This window comes from Oreochromis niloticus, linkage group LG22 (assembly GCF_001858045.2).
Source record: "Oreochromis niloticus isolate F11D_XX linkage group LG22, O_niloticus_UMD_NMBU, whole genome shotgun sequence".
Taxonomy (NCBI): Eukaryota; Metazoa; Chordata; class Actinopteri; order Cichliformes; family Cichlidae; genus Oreochromis; species Oreochromis niloticus.
In genome coordinates, this window is record NC_031985.2 from 22,478,286 (window position 1) to 22,496,605 (window position 18,320).

At 43.5% G+C, this 18,320-nt stretch overlaps 2 protein-coding genes across 6 annotated transcripts; both read left to right on the top strand.

The window, feature by feature from the left end:
• Window positions 1-1,960: 1,960 nt before the first annotated feature.
• matn1 (matrilin 1) lies at window positions 1,961-7,747 on the top strand. 3 transcript variants are annotated; one of them, XM_005478618.4, is made up of 10 exons: window positions 1,961-2,317; window positions 3,745-3,929; window positions 4,021-4,185; window positions 4,283-4,505; window positions 5,330-5,461; window positions 5,569-5,741; window positions 5,828-6,059; window positions 6,149-6,301; window positions 6,381-6,458; window positions 6,584-7,747. In XM_005478618.4, exons 1-10 carry the CDS (start codon window positions 2,230-2,232, stop codon window positions 6,631-6,633), a joined length of 1,479 nt encoding a protein of 492 aa, XP_005478675.1. In that variant the 5' UTR covers window positions 1,961-2,229; the 3' UTR covers window positions 6,634-7,747. The 3 variants fall into 3 exon arrangements, with proteins under 3 accessions (XP_005478675.1, XP_003444179.1, XP_005478676.1); XM_003444131.5 differs by having other exon boundaries at window positions 1,979-2,317; window positions 5,333-5,461; XM_005478619.4 differs by lacking the exon at window positions 5,330-5,461 and having other exon boundaries at window positions 1,979-2,317.
• Window positions 7,748-8,300: 553 nt separating this feature from the next.
• sesn2 (sestrin 2) lies at window positions 8,301-18,038 on the top strand. Of its 3 annotated transcripts, none has more exons than XM_005478620.4 (11): window positions 8,303-9,109; window positions 9,995-10,060; window positions 10,705-10,893; window positions 14,318-14,500; window positions 15,376-15,597; window positions 15,761-15,899; window positions 15,981-16,096; window positions 16,228-16,311; window positions 16,847-16,953; window positions 17,046-17,190; window positions 17,420-18,038. In XM_005478620.4, the coding sequence occupies exons 1-11, from the start codon at window positions 8,774-8,776 to the stop codon at window positions 17,504-17,506; spliced, it is 1,674 nt and encodes a 557-aa protein (XP_005478677.1). In that variant the 5' UTR covers window positions 8,303-8,773; the 3' UTR covers window positions 17,507-18,038. The 3 variants fall into 3 exon arrangements, with proteins under 3 accessions (XP_019206183.1, XP_005478677.1, XP_013126160.1); XM_013270706.3 differs by lacking the exon at window positions 8,303-9,109 and adding an exon at window positions 9,443-9,602; XM_019350638.2 differs by lacking the exon at window positions 15,376-15,597 and having other exon boundaries at window positions 8,301-9,109.
• The last annotated feature ends 282 nt before the right edge of the window (window positions 18,039-18,320 follow it).

The following is an 18,320-nucleotide window of genomic DNA, read 5'->3' on the forward strand; positions in this document are numbered from 1 at the left end:
TATTCACAGTCCTACTCCACTGTCATTAAGTAAGATCTGCTCTGCAGTCTTTTAAATCATTTTTCCGCATTTGAGCTGTTCTCCCTCTGATATCTGTGTGACTAAAGCCGTGCGTCAACACAAGATGATAAGGGTTACACAAGGAGAACTGAACAGGGCTGTTGAAGGACATCAACCCAGCAGCAGGACTACTATCTGCTCCTCTGTGTGTGGAGGAACAGGAGGAGGAGCACTGCCTGAGCCCTACAAAACGACCTCCAGCAGGGTACCCGTGCATGTCTCTGACCAAACCTAAGCTAACCTAGTCAGGTTAACTTTGACTGGCCTGTCTGTAGAACGTCTGTGGGATATGTCTCCTCAGATGATCACTGAGCCACTCCCAAACTGGTCATGATGTTGCAGATTTGTTCACACCTGTCACAGGTGCTTAGAGAACAGGGTGCCAGTGGTGGAGCAACATAATCGTCGTGCCCTTGTGACACCTTCATGGACTCTGTTTCTTTCACTGCTCCTCCAGTTTATTGCTCAAAGAAGCAGACACTGGTGCTACTGCTGGGTTTATATCCTTCTACCCCTCCCTGTCCAGTTCTTCTCCTCTGTCTGTCTTATTCTTGCCCCTGTTAGCACTTTAATTTGCACCAAAGCAAGTGAAATAGATTCACAGTGGTTTTCACTTCCTTAAATGAACAGACTGATATCCCTGAAGTTTCGCTGACTTTGTGTTTTACTGCGCTGACCGAATATTCCTGTAATGTTTTTGAGCAGAGTAGTTCTCAAATGCAGGTCTGGTTCTTTCAGCTACCTGCTTATGTTTGCCCAGCCTGCTGGTAGACAGTGTTACATAACCTGTGTCTGTGTGTCTGTCTCTGTGTGTGTGTGTGTGTGTTAGTACATTATGCCGTGCATGTGTGCTGTATCTTCTCTTATGAGCCAAACTGACCATTTCCAGAGATGACACACTGTCCAGGAATAACATCTCTTCTCTTTTTAATCTCTAACGTTTCACCACCATTACACACACACGGATGCATCCACACACACACACACGCTGTTCAGTTGGTTTTGCAGCATGTTCACTTGGAAATCTGACTAACTGGTTACTGTACAGCCAGAGCCCCGACTCCTCACAGACTGCCTCCTCAATTGCGGCTTGTTCAGTGAGTGTGTGTGGAGGTGGAAGGGGGTGGGGGGTTCAGAGGAATGCCTGCTTGTGTGTGGGGAAAAGAGGGGTCTCTGTTGAGTGTGTTTGTGTGGACTCTATAGCAAGATTAAAGATGTGTATGTGAACTTATTGATGAAAGTGTGTTTTGCTGCTGTGTTTACTCCACTGGGGCCCCGCTGCCTGTCATACAGTGGAGAGTATATACCGGAGAAGTTCAGGAGAAGATGATGAAAAAAGGAAATCTGATTTACCTTTACTCTCATTGTGTGTGTGTGTGTGTGTTTGTGTGTGTGTGTTTGATCTGTCTTGTTATAAAACTGATTTTAAGGTAAAAAAGCTTAAAAAGGGTTCAAAAATGTGAAGCAGGGAGATTGAGAACGACACTGCACTGAAACTCAGAAGCCAGGAAATGGATTGTATACTTACAATTTAAAATTTATAGAAAAATGCGCACGCACACACATGCAGCTCAACGTGTAGAGCAGCAGGAACACTGTAGGCTGTGTATGGCGGCTCAGCTTCACTTCCGCACCATAAATGTGTGTTTGCTATACGAGGGAACACGGAGAGAAAAGAGGAATTCATGTCGGTGTTTATTTGAGCTTTGGCCAAATCCGACCTGGGGCCGCAGCACTGGCGCGCGCTCTGCACCAAACCCCAGCCGCTCCTGTACCCCCAGCCAGACACGCACATACTGTAACCCACTGGGGGACCGGTGCGCACACACAACAGAAATTTACCACCTTCACATACACACTTACCTGTCCATCCTAACCATATCAAGGTGTGTTTGTCTTTCCCTGCCCACCGTTTTAGGTCCTCCCAGAGCAGGTATTTCCTTCTCTTTCCCACAGACGCACACTCATCCATCCACACACTGCAGCTTTAGAGGGGGGCTGTCTGTGGGCTGAGTGTGTGAAGCTCGTGCATTGATAACCTGCAGCTCAGAGTCGCTTGGTCTCACTTTGTGGCCGTGCCCATCGCTTGGAGCTCCGCTTCGCTTTCTTTTCTGCTTCCCAACTCTAGGACCTTCTGCGGCCGCGCTCAGACCCCCCGCTTTTGTCACCATGATGCCCATCAAGCCGTTGTTCCTGCTGTTGCTTGGCCTAATAGGAGCCCAAGCTAACTTAGACCTTCGCACAGCCGCCGCCATGGGTAAGAATAATGACCTTTAACCCCTAAAGCCTGAGTCTTAACTCCTGTTGATTGTGTGATGCTTTGCTTCTAACACCCGTTTGCCTTTTATCATCATAAAACTGAACTCATAGAGCAGAAAAACCTCACACAGCTTTTAAAAAGCGAGCATTAGTCTGGTCTCAACAGGTCATCAGTTTGCCTTTTAGGTGAAGGACCTAACTTTTTATTTTTGAGTGGTTAGAATCTTTTTGTGTGATGTGTGTGAATAGACTGGAAGAGATGCTGTACCGTCATACATTTTTAGTGAAAAAATGGAAAAAGATAGGCTTTTCATTCATATTTTCTTTGTGGACACTAACTTTCTGTATATATCAAAGGCATTTAAGAATGATAAGTAAGGGACTGTGAGAAAAGGTAAATGGACTGGTTCTTATAGCACGTTTCTACTCTACCTGAGCACTCAAAGCACTTTATGCAACTCTCCTCATTCACCCATTCATACAAGCACTTTTTTTACATGCTTTTTATTCAACATTCACACACATTCTCACTCTGATGGATACATCGGAGAGCAACTTGGGGTTGGTATTGTGCCCAAGGACATTTGGCATGCAGACTGGAGCAGCCCAGGATCGAACCACCAACCTCCTGATTAGTAGATGACCTGCTCTACCTCCTGCCACCTGAAAAAAGGGTTTTGATGTTCTTTCTAGTGGTTAAATTGTATAAGCACATTTTGGATAATTGTTTTGTTTAGGAAGGAGTGTGGCTGTTGCTGTTTCTTGCGTGTCAAAGATTGAGGGGAGGTGTACAGAAGAAGGGGGAGGAGGGAGGGAGAGAGGTGAAGGGCGAGGAGGGAGATCAGTGATATTCAGTAGATGCTGGAGGCTGCAGTTTGCTTAATGATGCCAAAATGCCCGTGTTTCCACTGAAAATGCTACGGGCCACCAGCTGTATCACTGTAGCAAAGCTTAATTTCATCACACCTTTTCTGGAAAAATCTGTCAAAGTCCATGTTTTTTTGTGAAAATGTAACCACATCTCATGGCTTTTCTTGGTGGAATCTAATTATGGATTAATTATTGATATATTCATGCAAGAGAAACCCAACAAGCTTTCTGAAAATACTTAAAGCGGGTCAATGGCTCTTTTTGTTTCCTCTCTCCATCGCAGTACTTTCACCTTTCCCTCTCTCCACCCTTGCTGCCTCTGTGTGTCCTGTTTCCAGCCCTTCCTCTAATATACATCTCACCACTCTCCATCACCTCTGCCCTCCCCTTTTCCTCTCAACAGCCCTTCTCTCCGTGCTCCACCCACATCTCCTCTGACTTTCATGATCTCCATCCATCATCATGAGGAATGATGGAATGAGGAATAATTTATAACTCTATAAAATGAATATGAGATTACGGTGACATCCGAGTTGATTTTCTCTTCACGTGTAGCGGCAGGTTTGTGCAAAGCCCGTCCCACCGACCTCGTGTTCATCATCGACAGCAGTCGCAGTGTTCGCCCCTCAGAGTTTGAGCAAGTTAAAGTCTTCCTGGCAAAAGTCATCGAGGGGCTGAATGTTGGACCCAGCGCCACTCGTGTGGGAGTTGTCAACTATGCCAGCCGCGTTAAGAATGAGGTTTGGATAAAGTTTAAAAAACCATTTCCGACATTTCTGATTTGTTTTCTCTCATTTTGATCTCACTCACTGCGCTTTTGTGGAACTGTAGGTGTCTCTGAAGACCCACCGCACCAAAGCCGGGCTGATCAAGGCTGTGACCAAAATTGAGCCGCTGTCCACCGGGACCATGACTGGCCTGGCCATCCAGTTTGCAATGAATGTTGCCTTCAGTGAGGCTGAGGGCGCTCGTGCAAAATCTTCTGACGTCGGCAAGGTCTGCCACACGTTTAGATGCGTTTGCACGTGAAATTCACCTCTTCCATAACCGCAATGGTAACTTTGTAATCTATTTTGAACCCTCACTGTCACAGGTTGCCATTATTGTGACAGACGGGCGTCCCCAGGACAATGTCAAGGATATAGCTCAACGTGCACGAGACGCCGGCATTGAGATTTTTGCCATCGGTGTGGGACGCGTAGACATGAACACTCTGAGGCAGATGGCCAGCGATCCTCTGGATGACCATGTGGACTATGTGGAGAGCTACAGCGTTATCGAGAAGCTCACCAAGAAGTTCCAGGAGGCCTTTTGTGGTAAGAGGAGGAGAAGGAAGAGATGAGAGAAGGATTAGAGATGTACTGTAGGAGGTATAGATACAGCAGCAAGAAAGAGGGATTCATTATATGCACACCTTCATTCCTGTGGAGAGAGCTGTCTGCTGCTCCCCTGTACTGAGGGTAAGGTGTCTGGACTGTCATCCTTTTCATTCCAATTTATTCTTCTCTCCCTTTTGTCCTCTGCTTGTCCTCGACAAGATTACAATGTATTCATTCAGTCCTTCAAACTCATTTAAAATTCCCCACAGCACGAGGGCATTAGGGTAGAAACAACCTTTTGGAATGAGATTTAGTCCTGTTCTTCAGTCAACTCTCACATAACCGAGAGGCGAGACTGATCTATCTGTAATTACCGATCCATTAGTGCCAATCATTAAGCTTCTAATTAGTGATGCCCTTCGGCGCTCCCAGTCTGCGGCAGCTTTGACTGCTGTCTGCTTCTCGCTTTGCGGCAGCCAGCATTGCTGCACGTGCAGATTATGAGAGCAGCATGATCATAGTGTTGAGGAGGAGCCTGTGCATCACGTTAAAAAATCCTCCAGAAAACTGGATTTTATTAGCTTAAGGCCGCGCCCGATCTTTTCCTCCTTTTGCTTTAAGGTTCCACTGGATTTTTGCATCATCTACATATATTCAAACCTGTTCAGGTCAACTGCAGGTCACAGTGGATCATTAAAAAAAATCAATGCTAGAATTTCCCATTTTCAAACTGACATAGTTTCATTTCTCCCTCTAACCCTACCCGCCTGCCCCCTCTTGTGTGTGTGTGTGTGTGTGTGTGTGTGTGTTGTGCATGTAAGAAGACCTAGTGTCTGACCTGTGTGCCACTGGGGATCATGACTGTGAGCAGGTATGCATCAGCACCCCAGGATCATACAAGTGTGCCTGCAGAGAAGGTTTTACCCTCATGGACAATGGTCGTAGCTGCAGTGGTGAGTGGGTGTTTGTCTCTGAAGGTATGTGTCCAAGTGTGATAAATATGCTCTGACATTAACATGCCCTGTGTGTGTCCGTGTTTGTATGTTTTGTTTTTCACCAGCTTGTAGCAACTCCGCAACAGACGTTGTGTTTCTGATCGATGGCTCTAAGAGCGTGCGTCCTGAGAACTTTGAGCTGGTCAAGAAATGGATCAACCAGATCATCGACAAACTGGACGTCAGTGAAAGCAAGGCTCATGTCGGACTGGTGCAGTACTCCAGCACAGTCAAACCGGTATGAGTCACTTTTTTCTTTTTTTATATTAGAGTAAGCATTTTCACTTCCACCCTCATCATCATCCTGATTCTGCTCCACCGCAGGAGTTTCCCTTGGGCCGCTACAACAACAAGAAGGACCTCAAAGAAGCTGTGAAAAAGATGGCCTACCTGGAGAGGGGAACCATGACAGGCCAGGCTCTCCGTTATCTGGTAGAAAACAGCTTCAGCCTTGGTCAGGGTGCCCGCCCTGGAGTCACAAAGGTGGGCATCGTCTTCACCGATGGGCGCAGTCAGGACTACATCGGAGAGGCTGCCAAGAAGGCCAAGGAAAACGGTTAGAGGGAGTGGGAAGGTTACGTCTAAAGCAGACAAAAAATATATACTTATGTGAATCAGATGAAGGAACGAGTGCGTTCATTGCAGGCTTTAAGATGTATGCTGTCGGAGTGGGCAATGCAGTTGAGGACGAGCTGAAAGAGATTGCCTCTGAGCCAACCGGAGAGCACTACTTCTACACCGCCGATTTCAAGGCCATGAGCCAGATTGCCAAGAAGCTACAGATTAACGTCTGTGATGGTGAGAAGTTTAAAACAAATGTGTTGTTATACTTCACAAATCACACAAATCTTTAACCTGTGTGTTCTTGGCTCCACAGAGGACCCTTGTGAGTGCGACTCCCTTGTAAAGTTCCAAAAGAAAGTTGAAGCTGCCTTACAGGCACTAACAAAAAAACATATCCTTTATGACAGGTGACACTGTCTGAGAATATTATTTTGGGAGGGAGGGTGTTAAAGTTGTTTTCGCACTGTTCCGATTTATTGACTGCCTTCACAGTTTCTCTCCTTGACAGAATCTTACTAGAGAGCATGTCGAAGAGGATCGCCTTGCTGGAGAACAAAATCGTCTAAGGACTCGTATCCCATTACTCACCTGCACCCATGTACAAATACAAACACACACACACAAAATTTACTTCCTGTAAAATATTGAAGACACACCCCTCTCCATATAGATGTGCGTGTGTGTGTGATAATCCAGACCTTGGCTCTCTCCTACCCCTCCAAACCACCTCTTGTTTTTCTACACTTCTGCTCTTGTCTCTTCTACCCTTGGGACACACACCCCTGGTTACCACATGAACATGCCTCTGCGTGTGTGTTTGTGTGTCTGTTTGTGTGTGTATGTGCCCTGAAGGTCATCCTCCAAAGCCAGCCTGTGTGTTTGCTAATAAAAGTCTTCCCTCATAGGGAAACGGTGATGGAATGCTGAAGGGTTTTTCTTTGTTGCTGCCACAGTGTTGAAGTTCCTGAAACCCCAGAGAGTGTGTGTCTTGTCATGTCAAACAAAGCAGCACATCACCTTCACTTGTTTGTCTGTTTATATGTCACTGTCATATTTCCCTATTCCTTCATCTTCTTCATTTTTTTCTCCTATCATCCTCACAAAAGTTATCTTGCATTGTATATGATATATACAGGTAAATTAATATAAGACGTATGTCCGATACTAAGGACACATCATTGATTTCTTTTTATTTTCCTAAATAAAGGTGATTCAGGAAGTAAACATACATTGTGAAACCATTATATCCCATGTTAGAATTACACATGCACATAGAGAAACAAAGAACTGTGCACATATAATTTATACAGTTTTAGTTACTTTAATATAAAAGATTGTGGAAAAACCCAGAGGTTCCACAACATGGTTTCCAGAGGACCAGAAGGACTGGGTTGAAATTTCCAGCAGGTCTGCCACACATTAGCTCAGTGACCTGATTCAGCACACAGACATTTTAGGTACTTCCCAGGTGGCAACGTCCAATACAAAGTCCGAGCTGCTTGTGGTAAAGTGCTTGTTCTTGTATAATTAAAGTATTGCTGCAGTGGTGAAGGTAACAGAATGACAGCAGTTAATCTATTATCTAATTTCAGTGATTTTGACTAAATGATAAAAGTAATTATATCATCATCATGCATATTAACACTGACTGATGTCTGTTTCACATTAAATATTAAACTTAAGCTTTTTGATTTTTGTAATGTCAGTAATTTTATGACCTTGCTCAAGGCTTTGGTAATTGATGAGAAATGTGTAAGTTTACAGCTTGCATAATTATTAAACACAAAATACTATCCAGGTAAAAAGACTAATTGAGATCAATAATGTCTTTTTCAAGAGAGATCTGGCCAAGATGGCAGCAGAAACTGCAGAAAAGTATAACATAACAGTTCTACAAATATACTATGTGTCCAAAAAATACTGGAGTGATTACAGTGTAGAACACAGAGTGGGTACAATAAAGCAGAGTCATAAGAATACTTGCAAAACAGGTGATTTCTTTATTTTATATATAACCCCTTCATGCATCATCTTGAGAACAACCTGTTTATCAGTATGAGCAAAAGCATTAGAAATAAAATTTAAAAAACGCCTGAAACGAACACATGCTCACTTTGTAAAGAAAAGAGAAAACAGGCACTTATGGATACACTGTTACTGTATTTAAAGAGATATTGCCGCCTGCTGTTTATCACAGGAAAGTTTCGCATACGTCACGATGACGTTGCACGGGGGAAGCTCTCCAAGATCTCAGCGGAAGGAGCGTGTGAAAACTCTACATTATTCCCGGTGCCTTACGCAAGATAGTTTTAAGTTTAACTCAGCATTATGTCCACGATGCTCAGTCCAAATATAAATCAGCGGCTCGCGTTGTTTTCATTACCGGAAATCGTCACAGTTGCGGCTGAAAGAGTCTGCAGCATCTGCTAGCGTAGCGAGCTAACCGCCGGCAGCCGGTGTTCACGGTCAGGAAGCCGGGTGGGAAAAAAAGGAGGCGCTCTCTGAAGGTGGTTCGTCGGTGTTAATGATTTGCGAAGCAGACGATTGCGCAGTAAAAATAAGAAGACCGGCGGCAGATACCTCGAGGTTGTGGCAGTGAAGAAGAATCAATGTTTTCAGCTAACGTTAAGGGTTAGCGTTAAGTTAATACTTTAAGCTAACTGCTGCTCGGTAACGACAGGCAGCTCTACCAAGGTGCTCCGGGACATGGCCAGTAATCCCGCGGCTACCTGCCAGGCTAATGGAGACAGCAAGCCGGGAGGAGTGCCCGCCGCTCGGCGTTCGTGTGGCCACCGGTCCGAGTCTGAATCCGATGCTGGACCGACTTCGAAGAGTTTAGCGCGACTGTGCAGCAGGGATGACGGGGAGCGGAGAGCGGCTCTGGAGGAGTTAAGCCAGGGGGTTCTCCAGTGTTTAGACCTGGACCGGCACGGCTCGGGGCGACTGAGTAAACAAACTCTTCTGCATCTGCTCCGGCTGTCCAGGTCGTGTCCGCTGCAGGAAGTACGGGAGAGAGCCGTCGAGCTCCTGCGGACCGCACAGGTAATGCATGCACAATTCACCGACAGGCTTCCCCTTCTTCTGTGAGGTTTGCAGACCGCAGTAACAGAGAGCTAGGGAAAAAATCTTACTCCAATAACGCTCGGGCACCTTTTGTACCATTAAAGGACTTTTAGGTACTCTCAGGAGGACTGCTTTTACTTTGCATGATGACGTTATAAGGTTAGGGTAAGGGTAGGGTAGGTTTACCTCACTCATCAGCTGATGGTCATTTTTATTGCTACCGGACTGCTGCTGGTTTCATCAGACTGTAGGTGATGCAAGACTCTGCAGCGGTGTGCACAAACAACCAGACCGGACACGCCCCCTCCCGGTGCCTGAAAAACACACCACCAGCAGACACACCCCCGACTGCTTTCACGGCTCAGTGTAGCTTCTAGAAATAAAAAGGCAGGCTGCTTTAGACGCCTTTCATTTGTGTTTGTGTTGAGAATAACAAACAGGGCAACGTTTAACGTCCGAGCTTCCGATGTCGGTGAGTTTTAACGCGTGTTTTAGTAAAACGTGGAAGTTTGAAGCGTGCTAGTTACGAAACGGGTGTCCTGTTACGGTGAAAAGAAGGTCTAGGCAAGCTAAAGGAGGGCTGAGGCGTTGTTAAGCTGAACATATTTCGTATAAGCATGTCAGCGATTTGGATAAATGTGAATATTTCCAATGGTAAACTTTTTTGTGCATGGAAAAAGTCTGAAAAGGTATTTTTCGCGTGTCAGTCACGGGAATGAACTGCGTTTGAGGTTGATTTCCGTAGACAAGTTGAATCCTTTAGGGTTGATTGGAGTCTTGACTGAAATTTTGATAAACCAGAGCAATAATCAAGTACAAACTGATTGATAATTACGTGTTGTTTGTGTCTTCTTTTGTTACTAGGAGCAAGGAGTCGAGGTACCTCGGGCTCTGGCCTCGGGTCCAAGTGCCTTTATCCCTGCAAAAGAGGTGTGTATGCAACTTAATAAAAAAAGAGTGTGTTTCCGGAATACTAAATGTGTTTTTGCTATTTCCATTGTTTGTGTGTCAGACTTGCACCCTCTCCAGATGCCAGATTTTTTCCCCCCTCAGGTTGATGTCAGAGTGGCACACAGCTGGCCTTCATGTCTAATCCTGTGATTTTGCAGGGCTTGTTTCAGGCTGCTAACATAATGAACACTGACTATAACAGCTGTTACTTTGAACTTAATCTTTTCATATAAATATAATTTAAATAAAAAAATGTTCTAAACTTAAATATATTTGAATCGCCATTGGCCTAGTCTTTATATATATATTTTTTTCCACAGGGTTTTTTATGCAAGTTTATTTTTTAATTATTTTCCGTTTTAGAAACAGACATGCGTAATGACTTAAGAGACTTGCTCATTGAAATGATGCTATTTATTCTGCTGCAATACTACACTGCCTGTTGCATTCGACAGATGCAATACCCGAGCTGAGTTGCCAAAGCTAGTGGCTGATAATGTCTTAGCTCATAATGTGACTCATTAAGATTTCTTATTTTCTTTTTCAAAAAGAAGAAGAAACCTTAATTAAGTTTACTCAGGATTCAGTTATGGGTTTTTTGTTTGTTTGTTTTTCCTCTTTAGATTTTAAAAGGAGGGCCAAACCAGGACGTCCTGATTGAATCTTTTCTTTCGCTGGGGCGTGTGGATCACATCTCCATGGTCATGGCGATGCACCCAGCCTACCTCTGCTGCTTCCTAAAGACCCAGCATGCTTTGTTGGAGATGGACGGCCCTTTGCCCCGTCACTGGAGACACTACATTGCTGTCATGGTAAGAAAAATGTCTTTTAGCCGGTGACATCCTGATCCTGATGTATCCTCCAACTTTAATTACCTTTCAGCAGAAAGCTGAAAAATTGCTTGGAATGGGGTTTTGTCATAATTTGGACTGTTTGTAAAACACTATTCAGCATCCTTTAAGGTCTTTTGTAGGAGAAATGTGAATTAGTATATGTAGTTCCTTAAAAAGAAATCATATGTAGTGTGTACTGCAGCCGTGTGCATGCACGATGAACCAAATAAAGAAATAACAATTGTGAACATCAAAATAAATTCTCACTCTCAAACAGACGAGATTGTTGTTTTAGATTTTTTTTCCATCGTAGTAGTTCTGACACTTGAGGTTAAATCGTTTTGTCAAAGACGATTATTGATACAAAATGATTATAGTTCTTTGGTCTGCATTTAATCTTTTCTACTGTTTAAACAAAATCTTAGATTAGATATTATTTGAGTAACATCCCAACTGTTCAAGTAACAGACTGTGGATGAGTTGGGGTTTTTAGGGGTTTTTTGTGTTTAAATTTAAGGGGGTACTTGTATCTTTTCTTCTGTCTTCACTGGTCCTAAGTATTGCCGTAATAAAGTTATATATATTTTTAAACACCAGAACCTTTAATTGGCTTGATGTACTAGTTAGACAGAGCAGTGGGTAATACTGGTGGACTTGATGTGTGATGTTTAGTACGAGTTCTGAGCATTTGATGAGTGTGAATGCTATGGAAACGCACTTATGTGTCGTCTGACAGCAGTGACTGTGTGTGCAGGTAGAAGGCTCAGGTCCTTTGTTGTCCTCTGTCTTCTCTCCGGGACCTTAGAAGTCTGACTTAGAGCATTACAATAGCAAGCACTGATGTTAATGGTCCGTTTTCAGTAGGGATAGAATGAAATATAAACACAGCAATAAAAACTGTATTGCTTCCTCCTGCTATAGCAATAAACTGGTGCTAAATACTGACATTGTTATTAAATGCTGCAGGCGTTCTAAGCTGTTCTTAACCACCACATGTTTGACTTTCCAGAATTCCTGCTTCATGGCTTCTTGTCATGACACGTAGTAATGTGTAGGGAAAAGCAAAACAAAAACAAATGAGAACGTTAACTAAGTAAAAACACCAGATTATAGTGGATTATCACATAATTCCTGCTTTTTACCTTTTTACCCCTCAGTCATAAAAGGCTGATGGGGGTATTGTCTTCACCCCACTGCGCGGGCAGCAACGTGGACACCCAAGTTTATAAACGTGATAACTCAAGAACGAAGTGACAAAGGAGTTTTAAATTCATACCATAGGTGTGTCTAAACATCTCGGAAGAGTTGTAATCTGTGACCTCAACCTCGAGGTCAAGGTCGGAGCTCAGGTTTTCTGAAAGTCTTGTGAATGTGAAAACTTGAGAAGGAAGACACCAAGGATTTTGAAGTTGATACTATACGCGCTTCTATTAACAATCTCTGAAGAGTTCGACTCTCAGTGACCTTGACCTCAAGGTGAGAGGTCAGGTTTTCAGAAAATCTTGCAAATGACTGAACAACTTAAGAATAAGGCGACATAGGATTTGAAATTGATACCATAGGTGTGTCTACTAGGACGCTGAGGGGTAGCACTGGCTGTTGCCAGTATTTTTCATTGTTATGTATTTACGTATTTTGGATGCTTGTCTTGCCTATGATCAGAATGTTGTGAATATGTTTTTCTCATATTAGCTTCTAACTGGCTCCATGTTAACTCCAGAACTGAATTTAAAATTCTTCTCCTCACCATAGAATCTGGACTAATCGAACTCCATCATATCTTGAAGACCTTCAGGTGTCATGTTATCTCAACAGAGCACTTTTCTGTCAGACTACGGGCTTACTTGTGATTCTTAGTTCTACTTTTAGAAATTCTAAAAGTAGAATAAAGATATCAGGCTCCTCCCTAACACCAGCTCCGATTTTGGATCCCAGAGACAGACACTCTCTCTTCTTTTAAGATTAGTCTGAAACTTTCTTATTTGTAGTTTTCACCTGACGTCAGAGCTACTGGGACACACCCACCTGGAGGGCAAAACAGAACTCTGGTCCATTGTCCTCCAGTCTGTACTTTGAAAGGTTTCATCCTGGTAGCAGTGCAAGCTGAGGGATTCTTTACAAGATATAGGTAGATGTCACAAAACTGGAGTTCTGGGAGAGACTTCATCACTATCAGGGACTTTTTGAAAAAAAGAAGCTGCAGAGGCAGAATATGCATCACAAGTCCCCAAAATTCATAGTTTCGTTTTATATCTTAGTTTTTCCACCATGGATAGATGATCAAAGTGGTCTTAGCTTGAGACAGGTGAAGAAAAAACCAACACTTTTGTCCTGCAGTACTACTGTCTCTTATTGGTTGTGATGGCAAGGGTAGCAAGTTGGCTAGTTGGTGACTAAAAACTATGAATAGTTATGGCTGGATTACATGACCCTGAAGCTTTCTTATTAATGCAGCTATAGGCTCAGGCTGCTCTGGGACTTCATTTCCCACTCTCCTCTTTTCACTCCTGATGCAATCTCACCAACTTTTGTCCCAGCTGGTCATGGTAGATTGCTCCCCTGCCCTTAGCTTGGTGCTACAGGAGATTTCTTCCTGTTAAAAGGAAGTTCTTTTTTTCCCCACTGTCGCTGAGTGCAAATCTTTATATTGTAATATAAAGCACCGTGGAGCAGCTGTTGTTGTGAATTGCAGTTGTATTAAATTGCAGTTGCCTTTATTACTGATGGAAATGCATTATTATAATATTGCGAGAAAGAAAAGAAATGCTTGTTTATAGAATTTTGAAATAATTTTAAGACATTTTGTAGTATAACCTGGTAATGTCGCTTCAGATAGATGTTAATACTGTAATATTATAATGGTGTGCCTTGGACTTGTCATAGCTTATTGGATCGTAAATGTTTTTTGTTTTGTTTTTTTCAGTTTGAAAAATGTTTATGCAGTTTTTTGCTGTACTAACTGAACACAGATTTGAGATTTGATCATATATTTGTATAATAGAGTATTTAGAAGGTCGCATTCTTAATGCTTAAACATCTGCATTCAGTTGGCAAATAACACACATTTTGGTAATGGTCACTGAACAGTAATGGCAATGAAACCTTCAGGGACATTCAGAAATTGTTTCATAGCAAGACAGTAGGACATCCAGAGACTGTTAGTGCCTTTCTGCTAATGCGATCTATGCGTCTTCTATATTGCATCACATTACCAGCCTGTTACACTTTAGAAATACCACTCACTGTACTCACCTGTGCAAGTTCAGCTGTTGTTTTAACCTGTGACACTTCTTCTACATTATGCATTTGTTACACACAGATGTGTGAAGCATTTTTTTCCAGTGGTCGGGGTTAGAGTTTCTCTTCCCTGCTGTTAACTTGGACCGTTCTTTGTGTCTCGCAGGCTGCCGCTCGGCACCACTGCTCATACCTGGTGCAGCAGCACAGCGCAGGCTTCCTGGAGGCCGGAGGGGAGGAGAGCTGGCTAAGCGGCCTGGAGCACGCTCCCGCCAAACTCCGCAGCCTGCAAACACTCAACAAGCTGCTGGCACACAGACCCTGGCTCATTACGCAGCAGCACATCCAGGTCAGACACATCTCCCACTCGCCCACTCACTCCCTGTGTCTTACTCCAACTCTAATTTCTGACTTGAATCCAAACTCCCTCCCTCAGTGACTCAGCCGCTATTCCCTGTGTGGTAAACACCTAATTGTCTTCCCTGTAAAGAGTAGCAGATTGATTTTTCAGACACTATCATTTTGCATCAGCACAGACAGGTGTAGTTCTGCCTCTTTAAATCTGATACCTAGGATTGTGAGAGTGAAATATCTGATTTTCATTATCATGGTCAAAAGAACTGACAATGACAATATTAGTGTGATATCTTTTTTTGGGCGGGGTGGTTCCCTTCTTTGGCACAGTCACCCCAGATATGTATCACAACTGAGTTCAACTGAACCATGCTTAAGTGTGCTTAACTGTGCACACTGATCACCTGAGTCAGACAAACTGACCCCGGAGGTCAGATGTGCTCAGGTGTAGCACTGGGTGACTAGTTTGAGCTAACCCTAAATGAAGCTTTTTTTCATGTGTTGTTTTTCTCTACAAGGCACCATATTGTTAACATGCACAAAAATCTATCTACAACTGCTTTTAAAAGATTAGGACTTTTAACAACAGTCATTAGCACTTAAATTGTAAGCAAACTTCAAAACCATCTAACAGGATCTAACATAACACTGATTGATATCTTCTCAAGGTTTAAGTGTATCAAAGTGCTTCAGTAGAATTTTCTACTGTCTTAAATTGCAGTTAAGGGAAATTGCTAAATTAGATAATGCTGCTTATCTCTAGTGCACACAGGCAAATGAAACCACCAACAAATGCCAAACCGGTAACACCCCCAGCAAACACACAGTCTGAAACTGTATGAGCCCAGCATCTGCCTATCTGCCCTGCAGGAACTGGTGTGCCCCGGAGCAGAGCCTCGCTGGTCACTGGCTGAACTGATACACGCCGTGGTGCTCATGGCGCACGCTCACTCGTTGTGCTCGTTCGTTTGGGGCTGTGGTTTAAACCCAGAACCTGACCACATTGGGGGCTACACCTTTCAGCCTCCATCACTTTCTCACAGTCCTCACAGCCCCGCACACAGCCCCGCTCACGAGGACGGCAGGCACGAGGTGAGTCAGGTGTTCTGATCTCAGGCTTAAAATGACAGGAAGGTGGAGGTAGTTGATTTAAAGTTTAGTAATGGCTAAAAGATGCCCACTCACTTAGGAAAGAAAACTGTGAACACGCACTGAAACAACAAACCGCCAACTTTATTTATCTGATCTTCTCCAGCTGGCTGATGGAGCGGTGGAGGTGGAGGTGCTGATGAAGAGGATGGTGGAGCTGCAGCAGCAGCAGGAGGAGGAGGAGTGCACACAGGAGGAGATGGTTACTCGCTTTGAAAGGGAGAGGAGCGAGAGCATACCTACAGGTACAGATCTGACTGTTTACCCCTGCGTCACTCTCAGTCACCTGTTGACTCACCACTTCCTCTCTGTTTTTTTTTGTTTAGCGGTGGTGAGGGGCGCTCCACCTGACCTGGTGTTGCGTCTTGTGGAGGAACCAGAATTCAGATATGAGGACTTTGCTCCCAGAGGAGAGCAGTCACCACCCACCATGCGAGCACAGGTAGTTTGTTAAGGCATATTTTTCCTTTTTTTAAATCTATGTCAAACTTATTATAGTGAGCAACACCCCTTGATTTTGTGTGCCTTGTTTTGAAGACGGTAACATTATTAATGTTTGTGTCTCATGTGTAGGACTATTCATGGGAGGACCATGGATTCTCTCTGCTCAACAGGCTCCTGCCAGATATGGGCCAGCTACTGGATGAAAAATTCCAGGTACCATCACGCTTCACCAAAGGCTGATGTGTGGGTGATATGAAAGGTCTATCTGTTGAAGTGCGTGTTACACTACTTCACCTAGCTGAGACTAAGAATGGGAGGAGATATTGTTGACCTCCTTGTTTGTTTATACACTTGAAATAAAACTGCTTAGTGTCAGGAAAAAGAAGTGGGTGGTGAATACATGTGTATTGTAGAAAAGGGTTTTCCTCGCTTAGAGTAGACTGCAAACACACAAACCTTTTTTTTTTTTTTTTTTTTTTTTTTTTTTTGCACTTATTCCAGATCATTTGGTAAATAAACAAATGACTGACACCAATCACAGCTCATTCTTCTTTTGGGAATTTTACAAGCATCGCCCAGTTTGGTTAGACTGTATATAAAAGATGGAGGTCTGAAAAGGGAAGCCACTTTTGGAAGTGTTTAAGTCTGTATTCTGTATAATGGTCTACAGGAGGTGATCTTCTCATTGCATAAAGTCTATAAAGTTATAAAATGAGTGAACTGAGCAAACTGTAATGTGAATTTGCAGATTGTGTGCAACTTGACCTACCACAGGATGGCCATGCATGAAGGCGTGGATACTCACAGTCTAAGAAAAGCTCTGTGGAACTACATCCACTGTCTTTATGGAATACGGTGGGTATAAAGCTGCCACACATGCAAAAGTTCAGCCACCTTTAACATTTCTCTACTGTGGCATTAACATTTATGTCACTCCGCATGCCCAGATACGATGATTACGACTATGGCAGTGTGAACGTGTTGCTGGAACGCTCTCTGAAGGTGTTTGTAAAAACCATGGCCTGTCACCCCGAGCAGACCACAGCACGCATTTACCACTCCTTCTGGAGACACTTCAGACACTCTGAAAAGGTATGACGAGTTCAAACAGGCACTTAACCTGGCCTCCTCAGTCACGTATCGTTTGACATTTTAACACGTCATCTCTCTTTGGTACCCTCAGAATCAACTAATGTATCATTTGGCATTTCAGCGCGTCCTTCCTTTTTTAAATGTCATCAGAGAAGGAAGTGTTACAGCATGTCACCTTGTGAACTGAAGGAAATGACATGTTTCTTTTCATTTCTTTTTTTGGGTGAAGGTTCATGCCAACCTAATAGTGATGGAAGCCCGGCTACAGGCGGCACTTCTTTACATCTTACGAGCCATTACACACTACATGAGATGACCGCCTCGCTTCACTTGCACACATTTTTGCAGATGCTGAGCCAGCTGTGATTTACACCACAGTCCAATCCTTGTGTACACACACACACACACACACACACACACACACACACACACACACACACACACACACACTACAGTGAATGTTTGCTCATTCATATCGTATGTTTCAGTGTTAATGTTTTGATGCTGCTTTGCGCCTGGAATGTTATGTATTTAAATTGCGTTACCGTTTTTGTCTTTATTTTTGTTCCTTTTTTCTTTTGCACTGAAGTGTATCATCAGGTTTTAGTTTCACACTTGAACCTCAAGTGGTGCCGTCTTGCACATGTTCCTGTCACACCTGGCATATCAAAATCAGTGTGGTGATTCAGATTGTTTTCATTGCTGAATGTTTGCTTGTCAGACAAACGCCATTGATCACACCAGTACTACTCATGACTCAGCCCTCTCTGTCTGCAGCACACTGAGGCTGAGATGAGACAAACAGCTTGTATTTTTATATACAATAAAAGTTACTTTATCAAACTCAACAGTGTTGTGTTTTTGTTTTGCTTTTTTAAATCTTGCATTCTTGTACTGGGGAATTATAAGCAATTTTGGCTAATTAAGTTACATTAACAAACCGCATGATGGCGACAGAGGCTTAAAAAAAAACTTTTAGAAGGTAAGTTTTTTTTCTTGTGCAACTCTAATTATAACGGTGTGCCAGTAACATCTGTCCGCTTTCTGTTAAAATATGCAGATCACAGAGTGAAAGGAGCCGGCACAGTGAGCCGCCGCACTCCACAGCCGCACAGCATCTGCTGCACTTC

Excerpts from the sequence above, each read along its gene's own strand:
- matn1 (XM_005478618.4), top strand. The coding sequence starts at position 2,230 with ATGATGCCCATCAAGCCGTTGTTCCTGCTGTTGCTTGGCCTAATAGGA. Across the intron at positions 5,462-5,568 it reads CAATGGTCGTAGCTGCAGTG|CTTGTAGCAACTCCGCAACA; the intron begins GTGAGTGGGTGT and ends GTTTTTCACCAG. Across the intron at positions 6,302-6,380 it reads ACAGATTAACGTCTGTGATG|AGGACCCTTGTGAGTGCGAC; the intron begins GTGAGAAGTTTA and ends TTGGCTCCACAG.
- sesn2 (XM_005478620.4), top strand. The coding sequence starts at position 8,774 with ATGGCCAGTAATCCCGCGGCTACCTGCCAGGCTAATGGAGACAGCAAG. Across the intron at positions 15,900-15,980 it reads GAGCGAGAGCATACCTACAG|CGGTGGTGAGGGGCGCTCCA; the intron begins GTACAGATCTGA and ends TTTTTTGTTTAG. Across the intron at positions 17,191-17,419 it reads ACTTCAGACACTCTGAAAAG|GTTCATGCCAACCTAATAGT; the intron begins GTATGACGAGTT and ends TTTTGGGTGAAG.